Below are 23,068 nucleotides of genomic sequence, written 5' to 3' on the forward strand. Positions count from 1 at the left end.
ACCTCGTGATCCGCCCGTCTCGGCCTCCGAAAGTGCTGGGATTACAGGCTTGAGCCACCGCGCCCGGCCAACTTATTTATTTTTTGTAGAGATGGGGGTCTCCCTGTGTTGCCCAGGCTGGCTTTTGGTATTCTTGGTAGCTATTGTTAGACTGCTTTCCGAATAGACTGTAGCGTTTCATGCTCCGTGAGCAGTGTAGGAGAAAACTTGTCTCACTGAAGCCTCGTCAGTGCTCAGCATTGTTTTTGCAAGTTTTGCCATTTGCACGAATCAAAGCTAGTCTCTCTTGTGTGACTGAACATCTATTGTGTATTTATATAATTAACAATTTATCTGTATAATATCAGTTCCCATCATTCCTCCCTTTTTCTTTGGTGATGCAACCTTTGTCTTTTGCAGAATCATGGATGCCTGCTTTGGGGAGCCTGGGGAGATGGTCTCCATGCTGGCTTCTAGGGCCACTGGCTTCCTCTTGCACTCTAATGGGGGATCCCTGTGATCACCTTTCTTCACTTCCCCTGACAATCTGCAGCCTCAGGGAATGGTGGCACCGTAGGCTCACCTTAGGCCTGGTTTTTTTTTTTTATTTTTTGAGACGTAGTCTCGCTCTGTCACCCAGGCTGGAGTACAATGGCGCCATCTTGGCCCACTGCAACCTCCACCTCCTGCGTTCAGGTGATTCTCCTGTCTCAGTCTCCCGAGTAGCTGGGACTACAAATGTACGCCACCACGCCCAGCTGATTTTTGTATTTTTAGTAGAGATGGCGTTTCACCATGTTGGCCAGGATGGTCTCACTCTCTTGACTTTGCTATCTGCCCGCCAATTTTTTTAATGAATGAAAAGGGGCTTGTGGTTGGGACATCTCCATTCAGCTTTGCCATCGCAGGCTTGTGGTCACACTCGTGGGCTTGTGCACTGAGCAGACTTCAGGAAATGCAGCAGGCAAATCATCAGAAGGAAGAAGGCCTTCTATTTGCATACTTTCTTCTTTTAAAAATGTATCCTCGTCCTTATTTCCTCACTCTTTGGGCTAAAAATCCTCTTAGGATTTTTCTTAATAAGCTGTCAATGACATGGAGGTCCTTGAGTGTAGGGTCTATGAAATTTATCTTTGCCCCACAACACTAGAACTCCTGGCACATATCAATGCAGAGAACATCCTTGCCAGTGAATGAAAACATGAGTCAAATGACCCAACGCTAGGTACCAGCTTATGCCTCCCCAAGACGGGTTACTGTGCAGGCTGAGCTTTCAGCCTGGCCTGTTCTGCCCATCCTGTTCTGACCTCTCGAAGCTCAGACTTGCTCTTCTGCACAAAGAGCTGGGAGGTATGGGGGTTGCCTGAGCTGTGCATCCACTCCCTTGCCAGCTGGGAGGTGCATCTCTGGTTTGCTGCATCTGGAGCAAAGGGAGCGGAGAGATGGTAGTGGAGGGCGGGGTTGACTGTAGGGAGGTCAGCAGTCAGAGCAGGAGGATAAAATCCTGAATGACACATGATTTGTTTTTGGTGCCACGATTTTTCACTGTTGTCCAATTGTCCTCTGTTTTTCCATCACACACCTTTTGTTTTGGGGGCAGCCCCCACTTGCATACAGTCCCTGGTCACCATGGGGGAGGGCAATGAGCTGCCTTCCCCTTCTCCTCCAGCTTTGAGAGTCAATCTCGCCTTCCGGGTACCCACAGCAGCTGCGGACATTTGCCTCATTCCCACCGTGACCTTCCTGGGGGACTCCCTGCCTTGCTGCTCCTCGTCACGGGTCCCAGCTGGCAGTTGTCACTTGCCTTCCAGGTCAGGGAGGAGCGCTGGGACTTCCTGGGACACAGGATGAGTGGAGGCAATGCTTGGCAGGGAGGGGAGCAGCCCCTCCCAGTGACTCGCCCACACCACGTTCGTCCCCATGCAGCCCCTCCTGACGTAGAGAGCATGCCGCTATTGGGGACAAAACCCACTCTTGGTTTACTTGCACCTTAAAACACCGTATTGCACACTGTAGGAGCTGGGAGGGACAAACGCAACAGAACCTCAGTTATCCTGGACATGTGTGACTAGAGGCGTGACTCCGTCGTCTCTCAGAGCTCCTGCCCCAGATTTGAGTGACAGCCACCTCATCCTTAGCGTCTGTGGAGAGGACCTGGGCAGGATCAGGGCCCAGAATGCTCAGTGTCCTTGAGGGGCCCGCTGCAGAGATGGGAGTGGCTGATCTGAGGCCACGGCTTGTGGGCCACATAGGGACCTTGCTTAGTTCCTGTCTGACTTGTGTCCTGAACCACCATGACTTTGACCTGGAGAAAGAGCCATAAAGAAACAGATAACAAGAGGGACTGTGAGATCGTATTTTGTTGGGGGGTTGATACATTTTTATTACCATATTACTGAGATAAATGCACTTTATTCCAGCCCCACGGTGACCCTCCTCTCTGCTGATTGGTGCAGTAGCAACTGGATTGGTCAGTAGAAACACTTGAGAAGTCAGTCCAGACCTCTCAGGAGCATGTGGTGTGGGTTGGGTTGGCATGGGGTTAATAACATGACCCGATTAGCGTGTACTTCTTGCTAACCGGCAGCTCTGAGAGTTGAGTCTGATCCAAGACTCTTCCAGTCCTGAGATGATTTTGTGTCTAGTGGCTAACCAGGACCTCCAAGATGGCAGCTGCTCTTCCTGGAATCTCCAGTTAGGTGGTATCCCCTGGTCACCCAGTCCCCACTGCTTTCTGCACCCTCCTTACCCAGAGGATATGAATTGTAGGCATCCCTGGTTGAGCACAGGACAGGGAGCTCATCCCTGATTGGTTTATGCCTGACTTTGCATTATTGTAGGTGCGTTGTCAAGCAGTTTTACCGTGCCCTTTTCTAGGAAGAAAGTCAAACAATTTGAAGTACGTGAGACATTCACAAAACAAAATAAAAAGCAATATCAGTATCATCTTCTTAAGCTTTTGAACATGTTCCGCAGATCCCCTTCAACATCCAGAAGCTGACTTTGACCCAGTCTTGGTCTAATTAACTGCTGCTCTGCAAGCCCTGGGCTCTCAAGATTTGTTTCTTGTCCTCATATCTTCTTGGCGGAGGACACATCACTGCCATCAGCAGAGGTTGTCCTCCCAGAGCATGTGGCTTTGGTGTGTGCCCCTGGGAGCAGAGAAGGGGCTGGGGCATGTGCCCAACCCACCAGGTGGGAGGCACCCACTGTGCTATGGCTGGGCAACAGATGTCCCTGTTGGAGACTCTTCTGTCTCCATTTCACACTCTACTGGTAATCAATAGTTAGGACTCAATCAAGGAATGACTTTTCTGTTTAATAAATTTGTTTCTGTGGTGAAACATGCCATTGATTTTGAAACAAATTTGTAGATGGTGGGGTTAAGTTCCCAGGTTAGCCCACCCTCTCCCCAATTCTTACTGAACCTATACGAAGGGTTTAAAGGATCTTTGGTTCTTCGGCCCCCAAATACTTGCCTTAGCAGAGTTTCAATGAGAAAATGTCTTTAGAAACTCCACCTTGGTTTCTAGGAATAGAGCTGTCATTTCTTGGTTGTAAAGAACTTGCTATTCTCTCATTATGGAATGGAAAGTAGCTCTCAGATTTCCCCTTATTCTTTTATCCCTAGAGCAATATATAGTGTAGGGAATTTTCAGAGGGTTTTTATTGCAGTGTAGAAATGAGAAGGAAAATGACTTCTTCCCCTGTGCCATCTTTGTTTTTTATCCATTTAAACCTGAATGGCAAAGTGATTTCATCACACGTGCCACCTCTAAGCGATAAGAGACTGTATGGGTACTGTGTTGAGAAAAGATTCTGTGGTCACATTCGAGGATCAAGAAAGTATGCGGTGGTTGATTAGTGATGTCTGCCATGAGCGTGGTCGTGGAGAGGAGGTGACTAATGTGTATTTGCCATTCCTGAACCAGACCTGTTAGAAAGTAAAGTTCACACACAGGTGATAATACGAGCCTAACTGTTACATAGAGATTGTTATGTACTGGACATCATTCTGAGTGCTTTTTGTATTTAATTTTCAAAACACCCCATGAGGTAAGTACAAATGAGGAAACTTACAATGAAGAAATTCTTACAGATGAGGACACAGAGGCATGAAGAGGTTGAGTGACTAAGCCCAGATCATATGGGTAGGAAGTGGGAGAGCTGAAAGTCCCAGGCTGTCTTGTTCTGGAGCCCCTGTTCTTAGCCACCAGTTGTGTCCTGTCTCCTGCTTGCGAGTTCTGTCCTGTCTCCTGCTTGCGAGTGTTGTGCCTGCGGTTCACAGGACTGATGTAAGACTCAGCTGTATTTCAGAAGAAGGTACTCATGTTTATGGAACCTGTTATCTTTGGACTTCAGGCTCCGGAACTAAAGACAAGGCTCCCCGGGGACCTTATCAGTGAGGAGGAAATAGCAAGTGAACTTCCTCCACCTTCTCCAGTTTATGGAGCATTTCTGGTCTTTCCACCTCAGCCATCACTGCCAATCTCTCAGATGAGACTAGGTAAATGGGAAAGGGAAGAGGGGTTGAGGTTTAAGGAGTGGAATAGAGGAGTTCCCTTGTCTCCAGGCCACCTGGCTGGGGGAACTATTTCTGAGGGGCCATTTTCAATGATCATTTTATGTAAGGAACACACACATGTACACATAAAGATACATAACAGTCGTGTGCCACATAACAATGTTTTGGCCAACAAGGGATTATGTATATGATGGTGGTCCCTTAAGATTGTAATGGAACTGAAAAACTTTTATCACCTAGTGCCATTGTAACCATCATGACATCATAGCACAACACATTATTCATGTATTTTTGGTGATACTGTTGTAAACAAACCTACTGCACTGCTAGTCATAGAAAAGTTCAGCACATTTGATAATGTACAGTATATAATACTTGGTAATGATCATAGATGTCTACATACTTTCAGTCATTATTTTAGAGTGTGCTCCTGCAGTAATAAAAAACTGTAAAATAGCCCGAGGCAGGTACTTCAGGAGGTGTCCAGAAGAACACGTTGTTACCATAGGAGATGACAGCTCCACGTGTGTTATTGCCCCTGAATACCTTCCAGTGGGACAAGATGTGGAGGGTGGAAGACAGTGATACTAATGATTCTGATCATCCTTAGACGAATGTGTGCGTTTGTGTCTTCGTTTTCAACAGAAAATTTAAAAAGTAAAGAATGAAAATTTTAAAAATAGGAAGAGCTTATAAAGATATAAAAATATTTTCGTATACTTGCAGAATGTGCTTGTGTTTTAAGCTAAGTGGTATTACAAGAGTCGAAAAGTGAAAAATAGTTTAAAAGTTTATAAAGTAAAAAGTTATAGTAGCTGAGGTTAATTTAGTATTGAAGAAAGAAAATTAAAAAAAAAATTAATGTAGCCTAAGTGCGTGATATTTATAAAGTCCGTGGTAGTGTTCAGTAATGGCCTAGGCCTTCACACCCACTCACCATTCATTGACTTACCCAGAGCAGCTTCCAGTCCTGCAAGTTCCATTTGTCATAAATACACTAGACAGGTGTATCTTTTTTTTTAATCTTTTATACTGTGTTTTTACTGTACCTTTTCTGTGCTTATAGATATCTAGATCACAAATACTTATTTGGGTTACAGTTGTATTACATTTGTATTAACCATTGTATTACAGTTGACTACAGTATTCAGTATAGTCACATGCTGTACAGGTCATGGCCTAGGGGCAATAGACTATACCACATGGCCATAGCCTAGGTGTGTAGTTGGCTCTACCATCTAGGTTTGTGTAAGTGCCCTCTCTGCTGCACAATGACAAAATGACCTAACAACACATAGATTTCCCTGACTGTATCCCTGTTGTTAAGTGATGCATAACTGTGTATCTATATTTTTAACGTATCAAGTAAGTTATCTTTCATAATGGCTAAAGAGAGATTTTTTAGTACCATTTACCTCATTCACTAATTTAAAAAATACTCATCAAATGCCTATTCTGTGTCCATGCACTGAGAGAGGATTATGGAAATGGGGAGTCAAAGAGCTACGACCGCTGCCCTCCCTGAGCTTGCAGTCTATTGATAAATGCAGTCCCTGTCCAAACAATGGCATAAGCACAAAGTGCTACTTGGGTGAGTGCTGCAGAGCAAAGGCCCTTGGTCCTAAGAGACCAGGGTGGCTGTGGTAGACGGATGAGGGATGCTGGTGTTCTGACCGTGCAGGTGCTTTCAGGCCATGCCGAAGAGCTTTGACTCGGGCCTCAGAGTCATGGGGTGCCATGGAAGGGGAGGAGGGGTCGTGGAGTTTGTGTCACGTGATTAGATGTTTTTCCCTTTGGAAAGATAATTGTGGCTACACTGGGAAAAATGAATTGGACATGGGATATAGAAGAGTTAGAAGGCAGACGTTGGAGTCCAGGAAAAGGGGTCATGATAGTTGGGGATAGGGAGGCTTGGGTAGTGAAAAAAGAAGTGAGGGGGATGCTGCAGGTATCTGGGAGGGGACAGTCACTAGCTGTGGTGGCAGATTGGATGTGGGGAGTGAAGGGAAGAGAAGGGATAAGGACAGCTAAAAAGCAGGAGCATGGCAGGCCCATTCCCAAAGGTGGGGGATGCTGGCAGATAAGCCGTTTTAGGGTGGGAGGACATCCTGTGTGGTGTTGCGGTGTTCAGAGGAGATGTCAGATAGAGTGCACTTTGGATTGTGAGCACGTGGGTTTCGGCTGGGCCATTGACAGACCTCAATGGATTGTCCTGGGAAACCAACTGCTGTGGAAAAAATAGAAAAATCTATAATTTTGATTTTTTGAATTCAAACATTTTCACCCTAGACAATAAGAAAAGAATCTAACAATGACAAAGGAAATTAACACAAATAAATGTCTTGCATAGTCTTTCTATTTTCATTTTTATATTCTTCTGCCATTCTTTTCCCATAAATATTCATATTTTAATTAGTTGTCATTATAATCTACGTAGAAGATGTAATAGGGTTGTGTTTCCTTACCATTATCCCAAATATTTTCCCACATTTTTATATCTCTCTCAAGGCTGCATTTAAAATATGTTGGGTAATATTCCATTCATTTGATAAATCATAAATGGCAATTTTCTAAGCAATTTCTCTACTTTTGGATATTTAGTTGATTTTAAGATTTTGTTAATACAGGTAATACTTTCATAAATATTATATATGTCGCCTTTTTTTCTCTTGCACTTTTTTCTTAAGATAAATTCTTACAAGTGGGATTCATGGGTTTAAAGAGTTGGAATAGATTTCTGACTTGTGATATGGGTCAAGGCAAATGTTTTCCAAACCACTGACAGGGCTGTGAGGCAAGAACCAAAGGGCAGATCTTTGATCTCCACATGGAAGCCCAGCATGTTTATTTGAATTCAGTAACCAGTGGTTCTAACCAGATCAGTGAATGCTTAACAAGGTCCTTCTGTCACACATCTAGGACCTTCCATCACACATCTGCTAATCATGCCAGGTAGTGGCTACAAAGCTCTATCAGGCCACTGAGCTCACCACCTTGCCCTCAGAACCCTGGGCTAGCTCCTCCCTTTTCCCAGGCTTTCTGCTTGTAGGAATGCCACAATAACTTCAGAACTAGTGGAAGCCCCAGAAGGGAATTGATGGAATTCCTAAGGGCTATCTGAACTAGTGAACCCTGTAAGCCTCAGGCTCTAAAAGACGTGCATCGGTACTGCAGAGGCTGCCGGTGGTTCCCATGGGTTTGGATGGGTGCTCAAGATCTTCCATGACTTGGTCTCTCAGTCTAAGAGATTTACTTGCCATTGCTTCTCAAAATAGCACCTCCACTCCACCAAGACAGATTATTCTCTGGCCCAGGAAGATGACTCCTGGCCCTCACTCAAGTTGCTCCCTCACCCTCGCCTTTGCAAACCTGACTTCTCCTTTGGACTCCAGGAGTGGCAGTGCCTTCAGGCAGCACATCTGACTTCCCACCCGGCAGCTCTCCTGCTACAATCTCCTGCACTCCTGCAGAACTCTCCGTCCACATGGCAGGACTTAACATATAATTATATGCCTTCTTTAATGTTTGTTTTTGCAATTGTTATTTCTTGAAGATAACTGTACTCTCCTCCAGGGCAGGAACCGTGTCATCCTTCCCTAGACCCCTCCAAGCCTGGCTTCGGTGCTGAGCCCTTTGCCTGAGCCCAGCCAATCCAGTGTGACCCATTACATCAAAGCGTCTGTGCCCATGATGCAGTGTGAAGCGTCTTAGCTATCCTTGTCTTTTGTGTTTTCCACATAAGTGCTCATATTCAAAACTTGCTGAGGATATTATTTTAAAAATGCTCATAGATGGGGAATACTCATATTCTCTATTGATCACAGTTTGGGGGATTGTAAGATCAAATTAATGCTGGAAAACAATAACCTGGTCACTTATTACTTCTGAGTCCTTGATGTCTACTACGGTGGGAAGGGTGACTGGTTAGAAGGACCTGGGGGGGTAAGGAGCAGTCGGAAGCACTGGAATATCTCTCTGGCCCTTAAGAAGGCTGGTGTCTTTGGCCTGGGTGAACAGTGCTTGTATTATAGTGAAATGACATGTTCTGCTATTGTGTTTCTTGAAAAATTGGTTCCAGTGGTACCTTGCCCTTTTTACTTCTCACTTTAAATACCGAGTGCATCAGTGTTCTGGTTGTTAGGAGTCTTCATGGGGGACCCACCCCCAGTTCAGCCTGGAAGTTGGAGCTTTCCTTGTTTTCTAGAGATGGCCTGGCACAAGAGGGACTCTGGCCGGATATCAGGAGCCTTCAGGCTGGGCTGGGTCTGTAGCCACCCATTGTCCAGCTCTGCACAAGCTCAGACCTCAGCCTACTCATTTATAAAATGACATACCTGAACTAGATGATCTCTAGGCCCTTCTGCAACAGAGATTAAAAACAAAACGATTGAAGCTCTCTTCAGAGGGTAAGCTGGGGTGCTTTTTTAACTCAAAGGAGAAATAGGCTCATTGACACATTTAATGACATGTGTTAGTATGTGTTAGAACTTTACACTTAAACTTGCATTTCTTTCTTTCTTTTTTTTTTCTAGCCAAACATCATGTCAATGGCAACAGAACAGTCGAACCTTTCCCAGAGGGAACACAGATGGCTGTATTTGGTAAGATATCAACTCTGAAAGAAAACCCAAATTGTGTGCAAAGACTAGTGCCAAATTTCTTAGTTTTAGCAAGTGTCCTCAGGGCTTCAAAATCTGGGCTCTTCTAGATATTTACAAGTTGTTACAGCCAAGAAAACTATTGAGTTCCTAGTAATTTCTGGGGTTGGAAAAGCTTATTCTATAGAATTTAGTGTGCTTTATTTTCTCACGTTGACAACCAAATATCAAACTGAGTATGCTATTTCTTCTGTCCACACTGTGAATTAACCTGCTAATTTAGGGTTTGAGGTTGTCTTTACTAGCAGGGATTTTTTTTTTTTTCCACATGGATATATCTCACTTTGTTAAAGACTGGGATTTAAGTAGTTTTGACTTGTTATTCCACGAAAGTCAGTCTAATTGAATGATCTCTTTCTTCTCCATCATGAATTAAGCACGCTCCTTAAGAGAAAACATTAATTAAAAATGTTTTCAGCAAAGTCCAATCCCTGAGTGGTATACTTACAATGTATAATTACGTGTTTGAGCAGAACTTCTCTGTTAAAATTCCAAGCTGTTTGGTGAAGAGGTCCTTTTTCATCCGTGTTTCCTTCCCTCCGTGCCCCATGTCATCTCAACTTCCTTCAGAATCTCTCTGCACATGGCCCTTTCTTTGCCTGCCTTCTTTTCTCCGTTCCTTTCCTTCGTTACCTCTCCTTCCTTTGGGCCCCCCTCCCACCTCCCCTCCCCTTCTCTCTAGCAATGCTCTGGGATTCATTCCTGTGTTACCTGCTGAACATGACAACCTCTGTCCTCTGGAATTTCAACTGGACATTCAGCTGCCTCCCCTGGTTCCTTCCCCTCCACCTTTAGACAGGTTCTGTGATGTCTCTCATCCTAAAAACGTGAGGTCCCCTGATTTCACGCCTCCTGGAGGCTTCTGTCCTACTCTGGTCTTGATGGTAATCTCCTTTGAGGGTACAAAACTGCTTTGAAGCCCTGAAGTGCGTTTGAACTGGAAATTAGCCTCAGAACAACCTGGTCTGTAAATGAGCACATTCAAAATAGATTGTTCCCTTATTCCCAGAGATGGAGCCAGAGTTAGGCATCAGTGAGGATTAGCAGCTGGAGAGTTATAAACAGGGACCCGGTTCCACTTCAGTGTTGGTAAATCATGCTCTGTGTAGGCTGTCACCTTTTAAAATATGCTGATCAGTGATTAGAAATCATTATGCTCAGAAATTTAAATGGAGAAGTTGATTTTGTAGAAGGCCTAGTGGACTCTCTAAAACATGTGCTAAAATGTTTGATTTGCTAACTTTCCTGTCCCAGCATGGTGTCTGTTATCATGGGACAGCAAATGTCACATGTATCAATGTTCAAAGGGTTCTTTTGATGATTTATTTATTTATTTTCCAGTCTCTCAGATTTGCCAACCCCAGGCATATGAGAAACTAGGTCTTATGTCATATTGGGAAACAGTAAATGACATTAATCCATTATTAGTGGGTTTCCCTCTGTTGTGATATTGAAGTAAAACTTCTTTCTTGAAGGGCAGACTCAGTACCAGATGGGCTGATGACATTGTTTGACTACAGAATTGGAAATAACAGGGAATAAGGTTCTGTGGCAAGCCTTTTTTTTTTTGCAGCAGGCGTTTGGGGTGGACAGGTTTGGTTTATAGCGGCTTACTCAACATCCTTACCCAAGGCCTTCATTGTTTGACTTTCAGCAAGCAACTTCCCCTCTCTAAGCCTCCATTTTTCGATGAGGAGGCTGACGGGTGAGCTCTAAGGCCTCTGCAACTCTAGGCCCTTGGCCCTTACCTCTTATGTATTCAGGACTGAAGGCTCTTGGAGCAGGAGGCAGCTCCTGGGAGGCCCACTGTGCATGGCCAGCATGTGTGGTTTTAGAAGAGATGAATCATGTGCATAATTTCTACAAGTTAACAACATAGAAGAGGCAGAATTATACACATCATAAAATAGAATACGTTTGACATCTAAGAATTCTTACTTTAGAAGTGCAGTTTAGCTCTTCCAGATGCTTAAATTAAGGTCCTATTTTGGTTAAGTATATGCAAGCATTTCATATTAATGTCTTCAAAATGATTCTCACTTTCTATTGCTTGTCCCGCTGGCCTAGGGTGGAGTAGGGGATTTGAGTGGTTTTGAGGGTGGGCTTCTGCCATTCTGGGTTGTTTATCACTGCAATGGAAAGGTCAACTCAGCACAATGCTTGACTCTTGGGAATACATTGGGCATTTCATCCTGCCAGCCCCTTGCAAAGCTGATGGACTCATACTCCTCTTCCTAGCGAGGCCATGTGACTTATCCAGAGCCACTTGGCCGCAGAGGTGGTTGGTGGAACTAGAGTTTGAGCCCAAGTCTAATTGACCCTGAATCCATGTTCTTGTCATGATGTCCCCTGACTTTCTCTGCACTGGTTCAAAGAACCTTGGGAAGGCCTGATAGATTCAGAGACAACTTTCAGCTGGATCCATGCACAAAAGCATGATTTGCAGCCAAGCCCATTTAGCACATCAATTTGTATATTTGCATGCCTTCCCAGAGTGCTCTGAAGGAGTCTTGAGAAGTAGCCTTTGCTGGAAGAATACTGGTTGGAACAACATCTCCTACTACTATCATGCTTTTCCATTTGACCGTAGTAGCATGTATTCACGCACAGGAGGATGTCTTACATTCCCTTGACTGTGAGTTCGCCAAAACAGTGATGGCACTTGTACTTGTTCAAACCCATTCTTCAGCCTTGGAGGTCTTCATATTTTGTGATAAAATAGTATCACCAATTACAATATCATTTTTTTTTTTTTGAGATGTGTCTCACTCTGTTGCCCAGGCTGGAGTGCACTGGTACAATCTCAGCTCACTGCAACCTCCACTTTCTGAGTTCAAGTGATTCTCCTGTCTCAGCCTCCCAAGTAGCTGGGATTACAGGCATGCATCACGACACCCACCTTTTTTTTTTGTATTTTTAGTAGAGATGGGTTTTTTTCCATGTTGGCCAGGCTGGTCTTGAACTCGTGACCCCAAGAGATCCTTCTGCTTCAGCCTCCCAAAGTGCTGGGATTACAGGCATGAGCCATTGCACCTGGCCACAATGTCATTATCTATTGGTTAATCATTTGAATATACCTTACCTTTAGAATGCTACCAACATCAGAACTTTGAAATTTAATCCACTCTACAAATGACTATTGAACTGCCATGAAGCTTTTAGATTAGAATGTGAAATGTCAGGAAGGACAGATAGAGTGTGGGATAAAGGCATTCCAAGGTGAGAAATGCATGAATGGGTCATATCAAGGGATCAGAGAACAGATAGATGATTCCTTAGAAACTGTCCCTGGCATACAGTCTTCACAGATTTTCTTTTGTAGCCCAACAGTTAGTTTTTCTCCTGGTCTTGTTTTTCTGCCCCCACCATTCTTAGCTTCCTCTGTGGCTCTCCCTCTCCTCTGCCCTTTCAGACAATGAGAACAAAGGTAATAGGCTTGGTCCTCCAGGGGGCTTCTCCTGTCTGTGTGTGATGCTCTCTTTCAAGTCAGTGGGAGCCCTCTGCTTGCAAGCTGGAAGTGGAGCCACACATTTTGCAATTACTTCCTGTCTTTGTTCCTGGTGGCTGTGAGTGCCCTTTGGCTCTCACCCCTCTGATGTTTAGAGCGCCCGCCCTGTGTAGTGGGCATCATTGTGCTCCTTTATAAGCAGATAAACTGAGGCACTCAGAGATTAAAGAAATATGGCCGAGGCTTCCTCAGATATGAGAAGATCTTTTGCCACCCTGCTGGGCCTGTCTTAGAAAGGTTTTCTCTGGCTGTCAATATGTTAATGAAAGTGACAGTCCGTTGACCACGGGCCACTCCGTCCACGTGAAGGGCCTGGTTCCAGCCTCGGTGGAGATGTTCGTTCTCAGCACAGACCAGCTACTCATTGCCTTAAAAATACTCCTCAGTCAAGAAGATGTAATTTCACAAGAAAATCAAAGCTTACTAATTGAAAAGACTGGAAAATGCAGGGCAGGGGATTCCAAGCTTAATTTGTGAAGATTTTTGGTACAATTAAAAAATGCCTTATACAAAAAATTAGCTGGGCGTGGTGGCATGCACCTCTAATCATAGCTACTTGGGAGGCTGAGGCAGGAGAATTACCTGAACCCAGGAGGCGGAGGTTGCAGTGAGCCGAGATCGTGCCACTGCACTCCAGCCTGAGTAACAGAGCGAGGCTCTGTCTGAAAAAAAAAAAGTAAACTTTACTCTCTTTGAACATAAATTTGTCATCCAAACTAGGATACATTTGAGAGTGAAAAGGGTGCTATGAGCAGTTATATTGAAATAATGAGGGATAAACCTGGAGGATCTTAGGTAGCTAGGATATAATGTGTCCCTGTAATGAGGTCGTATATTATAAAATATTGCACCAAGAATAGTAAATACACACCGAGTTAAGTAGAAATGGAAAAATAATGAACTTGGATAGACAAAATAAAGTGAACAAATGAAAAAAATTGCAATGACGTAGATTGGAATTGTATATTATGTCACATCCACACTAGTAGTTACGCTAACTTTGGAGATAATATTCTATAAATATTGTTGTATTCTTTCTGAATAATTTCAGTTTGAAAGTTAATTCATATTCATAAAACCTAGTTTGTGATACTTCAGTAAGAGTAAGGGAGTGGATCCGATTTTACAGTTGCAGTTTTAATATTGTGCTAATACTTTCCAGGGATGTAGGTGATTATTTCTTCATTACTTGAGATATTCAGATGCTAGAGTGGTCATCCTTATCCAGTTCGGAAGCGGCTATGTAGCCTTTAAGACCCTTTCTTCTCAATTACTGAGAATTGACTTTGTTTTGGAACGTTGAAACATTAAAAAGAAATTCTGCTAACTCAAAATTCTTTGAACCCATCATTATTTATTTTTTTAATTTAAAATTTTTGTGGGTGCATAGTAGGTGTGTATATTTACAGGGCATGTGAGATGTTTGGAGACAGGCATGAAATGTGTGGTCATCACATCATGGAAATGGGGTGTCCATCCCCTCAAGCATTTATCCTTTGTGTTACAAACAATCCAATTATACTCTTTTAGTTATTTTTGAATATACAGTTCTTACTATAGTTACCCTGTTGTGCTATCAAATGCTAGGTCTCATTCATTCTTTCTCACTATTATGTTTTGCATCCATTAGCCATCCCCATCTTCTCGCATACCCCGACTACCTACCCTGCCCAGCCTTTGGTGACCATCGTTCTACTCTCATCTCCATGAGTTTAATTGTTTTGATTTTTAGATCCCACAAATAAGTGAGAGCACATGATGTTTGTCTTTTTGTGCCGGGCTTATTTCACTTAACAATGTTGTTGCAAGTGATAGGATCTCATTCTGTTTTATGGCTGAGGAGTACTCCGTTGTGTACATGTACCACATTTTCTTTTTTTTTTCTTTTGAGACGGAGTCTCGCTCTCACCCAGGCTGGAGTACAGTGGTGTGATCTCGGCTCACTGCAACCTCTGCCTCCCGAGTTCAAACAATTCTCCTGCCTCAGCCTCCCGAGTAACTGGGATGACAGGCACGTGCCACCACCCCTGGCTAATTTTTTGTCTTTTTAGTAGAGATGGGGTTTCACCATGTTAGCCAGGATGGTCTCCATCTCCTGACCTCATGATCCACCTGCATGAGCCTCCCCAGGTACCACATTTTCTTTACCATTCTTCTGTTGATAGACACTTAGGTTGCTTTCAAGTCTTGGCTATTATGAACAACTGCTGCAGCAAACCTGGGAGTTGAGAGGTCTCTTCGATACACTGATTTCCTCTCTTTTGGGTACATACCCAGCAGTGGGATTGCTGGATCTGAAGGTATGAACCTGTACCATTTAGGAACTCATGTCCAGGCAATTTGGTGAAAGATAAGATTCTGCAGTGAGAAACCTTAATGTTCAGAAATTGATACCAAGCAGCAACAGCAGAAGGACCTCTGCAAATTCTTTGGATTGTCATGAATTTTTAGGCTCCCAGTAACCTGACGGCAATGTCTCTCTGACCTCAAACCACTGGAAAACATGTTTTTTGGGTCATATTCTCTGAAGATTTTTCAAACAAGTCGCGGGAGCAAAAGCCAAGCCGGGGCCTTAGGAAAATGTGCTGTTTGTCACACGGCACATCTCCGTTGACAGCCTAAGGTGCCAAGTGCTCACGAGACCTTTTCTTGAACAGCTGTGTGGATGGACTGGTCCCGGAGCAGGGCCCACGGCTGACAGCAGCCCAGAGACATGCACCTCTCTGGGGTATTCACCTTCGGCCCCTCCAAGGAGAGTGAGATCCATGTAAGATGAACCAATCACAAGAAATTGTTTTCCCCCTGACGTGAATGGGAGGTGAGTTTTGAATCAGCCCCGGTTATTTGTCTGCCAGCCAAGAAAACGTCATTGGAAGCAGCCGGCAATATGTCAGACTTCGAAGGGAGGTGTCTTGGTGTCTCATTGGCACACATCCAGCATGATGTTGGTAAATAACCGAGTCCCGGTGTGGTGTGTTTCTCCCTGAATCTTGACTGGAAACTACTGAAGCCCGTTCTGTGAGCTCTGGAGGGGCAACCACTCATTCCAGGAAAAAGGCCAGAAAGAATGACATTGTAATGTGTTTGTAATTAGCCAAACAATCTAAATTCACAAGATAGTCAGAACTGCAGGCTGCTAGCTGATGCAAAGTTCTTAAATGGTGGAGCACTTGGGGAGATAAAAATAGGCCTTCCTCCCTGGGTAACTTCAAGTACCTTGAGGGGGCAGTGGTCATTGGAGACATAGTTTAAGATGCATTTTATTTTATATATCCTGTACATGATTGCAACTTTTCTTTTCTTTTTTTTTTGAGACGGAGTCTTGCTCTGTCGCCCGGGCTGGAGTGCAGTGGCCGGATCTCAGCTCACTGCAAGCTCCGCCTCCCGGGTTCACGCCATTCTCCTGCCTCAGCCTCCCGAGTAGCTGGGACTACAGGCGCCCGCCACCTCGCCCGGCTAGTGTTTTTTTTTTTTGTATTTTTTAGTAGAGACGGGGTTTCACGGTGTTAGCCAGGATGGTCTTGATCTCTTGAGCTCGTGATCTGCCCGTCTCGGCCTCCCAAAGTGCTGGGATTACAGGCTTGAGCCACCGTGCCCGGCCTGCAACTTTTATTTTCTTCTTGAGTGTCGAGAAGTCAGATAATATAGAGAAGGAGAAAGAGACCTTTGAAAACCTGTGTCGAAAATCTCTTTTGGTTTGGAAAGCATTGGCTATTATGGTGCAGCCACGTTGACCTGGGCTGGTCCAGAAAAGAACAAGTTATGGAGTCACAGAGGAGGGTGGGTTTGGATGTTTAGAGTGTGGAACGTGGACTATAGGTTGGACGATGGCGCAGAATTCTTTGTAGAGGGGAGTAGGTTAGATAATGTTTCATATAATAACACTTCGCTGGTATAGCGAAGCGAACACTTATCCATCAACTTCACCCATTTGGCTTGTAAGTAAGAACCAGAAAGTGAAGCCGTCCTCCCACAAAAAGGTTATGGAGGAGTCTGTAAAGAATTCAGAATTGCCAGAGGTCACTGGAGTCCTATAATCCTGTTGACTCGAGACAAGTGTTTTCCACCTTCTTAAGCCCCATCTCTCAGCTGTGACATGACGAGAAAGCTGTTTACCTCCTAGGACTGTTGTCCGAGTGTCAGGAAATGATGCATCAAGCCCTTGGCATAGGGATGACAGACCAGCCGGACAGGTGCTCCCTGGCGGACCACCTGCTCTCCTCACTCTGGATGAGCTGTGATCAAGTCCCTGCGAGAGTGACGCCAACATCACTAGGCTCTGTGGGATCCATCACCTCTCCTTCGTAACACCAGATGAGTCCCGTAACTCGGGAATTTTGAAGGATAACAGACAGCATTAGTTGATAACTCACCTAATATTGGCTGGGTACTGAGAAGCCCATGTTATTAAACTCTCTGTCAGCCTCACTCTCACCACTTGCCCAAGTGAGACTGGTTGTTTGCTTCTGTGTCAATACAGAGCTCTCGGAAAATACTGTATTTCTCTTTTGGCCTCAACTGTAAAGCTGATCAGATGTAGCTAATTTTTTCACTCTTTACAGTAGTGTACAGCGACCACCCACTTGACTGACCTTTTTACCTTTAAGTTTTGACAACACGAGAGAGATTTATTTTACAAATGTGGTGGACATTTCTTAAATTTCTACAGAGAAAATACATTCAACAGGATGTGCAGGAGAAACAAATATTTTCTAGTGCTTCTCCATTACTTAAATTTTTTAAGAAGAGAAACATAGGTATAGAGAACAACTAAAACTAAAAAAGTTACTCATTATTCAATTTAACCCAACTAGCATTTTTAAGAAAAATACAGAGCAATCAAGGATCAAATGCAGATAATATAAAACATAATATTCTTTTTCTTGTTCTCACTCTCCCCAGCTATTTATCTTGGGCCTTGTTATAAAATGGATTAAAGGAAAATTAAAATATATGCAAGACACAGCCAGCTAACATGCATTAGAATTAGGTAAATATTAGGCCAAAGGAAAAGTAAGTGAAATGAAATACGCAAAGAATGCATGTCGTAATCTTACATAATTTATAAAACTTGATCATAAATTTGGCTCTATGTTTCCTAGCAACAACATGAAGAAAAATCAGTTGGTTGCATGATGGACTTCATTTTTTAAAAATTGTGGTAACATATACATAATATAGAATTTATCATTGTAACCATTTTTTAAGCATATGGTTCAGTGGTGTTAAGTACCTTCACATTGTTGTGCAGCCATCACCACCATCTAGCTCCAGAATTATTTTATCTTCCCAAAGGGAAGCTCCATAGCCACTAAGCTCTGTCTAGTCCTCCTTCCCCCAGCCCCTGGTAACCCCTATTCTGCTTCCTGTCTCTCTAAATTTGACTACTCTAGGGACCTCCTATAGATAGAATCATATAGTAATTACCCTTTTATGAATGGCTTATTCTACTTAGTGTAATGTCTTCAATGTTCATCCATATTTCACTGTGTATGAAAATTTCCTTCTTATCCCTTTGTATCTATAGACCACACTTGGTTTATCCATTCACGTGTCAATCAGTACTTGAGTTGCTTCCACCTTTTGGCTGTTGTGGATAAGGCTGCGATGAACCTGAGTGTACAAATCTCTCTTCAAGTCCCTGCTTTCCATTCTTTTGGGTGTATACCCAGAGATGGAATTGCTGGAGCATATGGTAATTCCATGTTTAATTTTTTGAGGAGCTGCCATATCATTTTCCACAACGGCTATACTTTTACATTACCACCAGCAAACCACAAGGGTTCCAATTTCTCTGCATCCTTGCCAACCCTTGTTATTTATTTATTTTTGAAAATTATAGCCATCCTAATGGGTGTGAAACGGTGATGGATTTCAGTTTTACTTACTGATTCTAAAAATGTACATGCTTGGGGGGATCACACATATTTTGGATTCTGGAACCAGGAAGAAATTTCTTTCAAGAGTACTTAGGAGGACACTGTACTGCAAGGCATTCAGCAGCACTGCTGATGGCACCCTTGGAGCAAGCAGTGCGTGAGTCTCGTGGCTATTTGTCACACTGCTCTTCCCTTTGGGCTTGTGACCCTCTCCCAAGAAGGGATGATTTGACCCTTGCATCCCTGCAGTTGCTAGCATGTTTGTCTGGTGGCTCTGGTTTAACCCAGAAGTTAGTTGTATTATATCTAAAACAAGCAATGGACCAGCTATCTTTTAGGAGATTTTCTGTCAATATCGTTTCTCTCAGTTGAGTTTTAAAAGATATTTGTTTTTTACTTTGCAATTGTTAAAGATTTCAAACAAAAATAGCTTAGTATAATGAAGCCTTGCTCGCTCAGCTTCTACAGTTCTCAGTTATGGCTAAATATGCCTTGTCTACATCCCTACTCCCTCCCCCTCCTCTATCCTAGCATATTTAAAGCGGATCTCAGCTACCCTATCAACTCATCCATGAATATTTTGGTACATATCTCTAAAAGATAAGATGGATTTTTAATACCTAAAATATACTTTTTAAATATCATCAGATCTCCAGTGAGTCCATTTCCCCTGTTGTCTCATAAATGTTTTTAAAACTGTTTCTCTGAATCATGAGCCAGATAGCCTATACATTGCAATTGGTTGATATAAATAGTTTCTTTTCATCTGTAAGTTCACCCCTCTTTCTCTCTCTCTCTCTTTCCCTTGCTATTTATTTGTTTAAGAAATTAAATAATTCAGCCTGTCCTGTTTCCTTCAGTCTTGACCAAATGATCATGTTCATTTGTCCTCTTGTATTTTCTACAAACTGAGAGTTAGAGGCCTGATCAGCATCCGTAAGTGGTGGTGTGTTTCATTCAGGAGGCATTTAATACCTGGTTCCTTTCCTTTTCTTTTCTTCTCCTCTTCTCCTCTTCTCTTCTTCTCTCCTCTCTCCTCTCTCTTTTCTTGTCTTGTTTTCTTTTCTTTTCTTTCATTCAGAGACAGAATCTCACTCTGTTGCCCAGGCTGGAGTGTAGTGGCGCAACCTCAGCTCACTGCAACTTCTGCCTCTCAGGTTCAAGCAATTCTTCTCCTCAGCCTCCTGAGTAGCTGGAATTACAGGTGTCCACCACCACACCCAGCCAATTTTTGTATTTTTAGTAGAGACGGGGTTTCACCGTGTTGACCAGGCTGGTGTCTAACTCCTGACCTCGGGTGATCCACCATCTTGGCCTCCCAAAGTGCTGGGATTACAGGTGTGAGCCACTGTGCCCGGCCCTGGTTCCTTTTCTTTTGGTGAAGTTAGCAACCCCTTACTGATCATTGTCTCAATCCATTATTTACTTGGAAACTGCAAATATTCTAATTCTAGCATTTTTTAAATTTGTGAGCTGAAATATTTCTATAAATAGAGACTTCTCTTTATCAACTATTTGGTTACTGTGAGATCCAGTTTGCTGAAGAAAGCAGGGTAAGTGGTGATTTTCCGTACCTACTGTTTTGCTCCATGTATCTGAGCATGGCTTTAAATGTATACTCCCAAGTCAAAGCATATGTTTGGATAGTGGTTTAAGTCAAAAGCCATTTAACAAAGGCTAGAAACCTCCTTAATTTGACAGAATGACCATTTTCACTTGGGCATTTAACCAGATTATTGAAATTTGTAACCAGTTGGGTGAATACTTGAAAATAGAGCCACAGTACACAGATTGCCGCAACAGATTTGAGTAAAGCAAAGAGCAGGCACACTGTCAGGTGGCGGAAGGCAGGTTCTCAGGCAAAGCTCTCTCCATGGAGCAGCGATCTTCTCTGTCGTTCTTTCCCCAGATCTTGTGACCAGGGCACGTGCTGCAGTGCAGGTTTGAGTCCTGATCCTCAGTAGCTCAGGTTTAAAAAAGCAACTACAGAGAGGGCCTGAGGGTTGGAGGAGGTCTTACTTCTAGTTGTGGAATGCCTTCAAAATGTTAAAATGATAGAAATGGAGAAGCAGTCAAGAAAGTACAAAGCCTGCTCAGGGATGCTGCCCACAGCGAAGATTAACAGCTGGGCCATTGCACCTGGAGCGCTTTTTCACGCCTCTGGTTAATAATTGTGAATGAGTTTGAGGGTAGCAGAAGACACTCCCCAGAGTAGATTTTCCATACTTCCAGTTCTCACAGAAGGTGTAGGTAAAACTGTCCGTGGTTATCACTGACAAATGTTTGGGGATTCAAGAAGGGGAGATATTGACTGACCCACTCCTTTTTTAATCTCATACGTATCTCATGTATGTATTTCTGTAAGTGGTCTCAAATTCTTTTTTGGAACAATGTTGTGTATGAATAAGGTAAATAAAAATAAAACAATTCCCATGAATGAAATTTGTTAGGTCCAGTACAGTGTACACATTTTTTTTTTTTTCCTGGTAGGCAATCAAAATCAAACAGTGCCAGTTCTATTTTTCCAGGAATAACTGGGAATGTTACCACTGAAAGCCTAGGAAATGGGATTCGGTTAAAGCAACATGGTTGAACCGTGTGGAGAAATAGACATTTAGCTTGACATACCTTAGGCCCAAATAGTGTGAACAATGATGCAAGAACCTGTGAACTTTCCCTACATTCTTATGTACAGAGTCTTAAAAGCCCATGATAATTGTATTATTATGTGTTCATAACCACTAGGTGTTATTAGGAGAAATACTTTTCATCATCTTGGGTCATCAGTGTTCCAGACTTAGACAAAGAATTATAGTTGAGAAAGGCCGGGCGCGGTGGCTCAAGCCTGTAATCCCAGCACTTTGGGAGGCCGAGACGGGCGGATCATGAGGTCAGGAGATCGAGACCATCCTGGCTAACACGGTGAAACCCCGTCTCTACTAAAAAATACAAAAAACTAGCCGGGCGATTTGGCGGGCGCCTGTAGTCCCAGGTACTCGGGAGGCTGAGGCAGGAGAATGGCCTAAACCCAGGAGGCGGAGCTTGCAGTGAGCTGAGATCCGGCCACTGCACTCCAGCCGCCTTGGGAGCAACAGTGGTGCCTGCAGATGGATGTCTTTCTGATGTAGGTCCCACCCTATATACTTCCAGATTTCAGCGGAGATTCCAACATTCATGGTAATATGGAAATAATCAGTGATACAGCACGGTAGACATTACCATGAACAAACTCAAAACGATCTTTCAAAAATATGCTTGGCATAAGCTGAGTGAACACATCCTCAGATATGGCCTTCAAGAACCAAGCCTACTCAGGGTGAATCAGCGCTGCGTTTTTGTAGGAAAAGAAATCTTATTTTTTTGGCCATATGTCTGTTCTCTCCTAAAAACCCCTATACGGTCCTTTGAATCTCAACCATCTTTTAATGTGATGACCCTTTTCCAGTTTCCTGATTTCCATAATTCTGCCACTTGTCAGGTCAGGATGGAGCTGTTCCTAGTGGGAGCCTGCGTCCATCTTGCTTCCAGCACCCTCATATGGATTCAGTGCTCGGTGACGTTCTTATTACCCTTTCTTCCACTAGCATTCTATTTCCTCAGCACATGACCTTTGTCAGGGTGGCAGTGACACTCACATTGGGAAGCATGGAAGAGTTTTGATTCATCTCACAAGGACATGAAGGGAGGACTGGGGAGGGTCACCTGGGGAATTTCAGGAATGTGTTGACACTAGGAAGAGGAAGTGACAGCTACCTGAGGACAGATGAGCACGGGAACCATTTCCCAGTTCCTTGCTCTTGGCTGAATAACTTGTGCCTGGCAGGTGTGTCTTTGGCCAGGCCTAACGTTGACAGCTCTTCCGTACAGATACGCAGCGGGGTGGCCACATAATGGGGAAAGCCCACTGGCATGGAGTCTGTGTGTTGCTCTACTTTCCCATGGGCAGAAAATGAGAGCTGCCTTCCCGAGTGAATAGCTGGTGCATGCTTTAATCCTGCTGCCAACCCTAATACATAGGTCTGCAGTGACGCATAAGAAATGACCAGGCCTCTGCACCAGCTGAATGACAAATAGCTTTTCAATTGCCATGAAGGTTTCGGTAACTCTATTGAAGTTTTTGTCCCCTTTTTTCTCCCATAGAAGACGTGTTTACTCTACCTCGTAACGAAGAGGCTGTTAAACGCTTCTACCAGCACCACCCAGCTTTCCCATGTGTATATTAAGCTCCATATTATAAAAAATATATATATGTGTATATGTATGTGTGTGTGTGTATGTATGTGTGTATATATATGTGTGTGTGTGTGTGTGTGTATATATGTGTGTGTGTATATATGTGTGTGTATATATATGTGTGTATATGTGTGTGTATATGTATGTGTGTGTGTATGTGTGTGTATATATATGTATGTGTGTGTATATATATGTGTACATATATGTGTGTATATATGTGTGTGTGTATATGTGTGTGTGTATATATGTGTATATGTATGTGTGTATATATATGTGTGTATGTGTG

The 23,068-nt window shown here is 43.5% G+C and overlaps 1 protein-coding gene across 2 annotated transcripts in view; it reads left to right on the forward strand.

Moving 5' to 3' along the window:
* Positions 1-23,068, forward strand: part of MSRA (methionine sulfoxide reductase A) — a 338,282-nt gene that overhangs the window by 108,505 nt on the left and 206,709 nt on the right. For both annotated transcript variants that reach the window (XM_011942814.1, XM_011942813.1), the window contains one exon: positions 9,037-9,105. In XM_011942814.1, coding sequence (XP_011798204.1) covers positions 9,093-9,105 — 13 coding nt within the window. In that variant the 5' untranslated portion in view covers positions 9,037-9,092. The remainder of the gene's footprint in view (positions 1-9,036; positions 9,106-23,068) is intronic.

Source organism: Colobus angolensis, unplaced genomic scaffold (assembly GCF_000951035.1).
Source record: "Colobus angolensis palliatus isolate OR3802 unplaced genomic scaffold, Cang.pa_1.0 Scaffold210, whole genome shotgun sequence".
Taxonomy (NCBI): Eukaryota; Metazoa; Chordata; class Mammalia; order Primates; family Cercopithecidae; genus Colobus; species Colobus angolensis.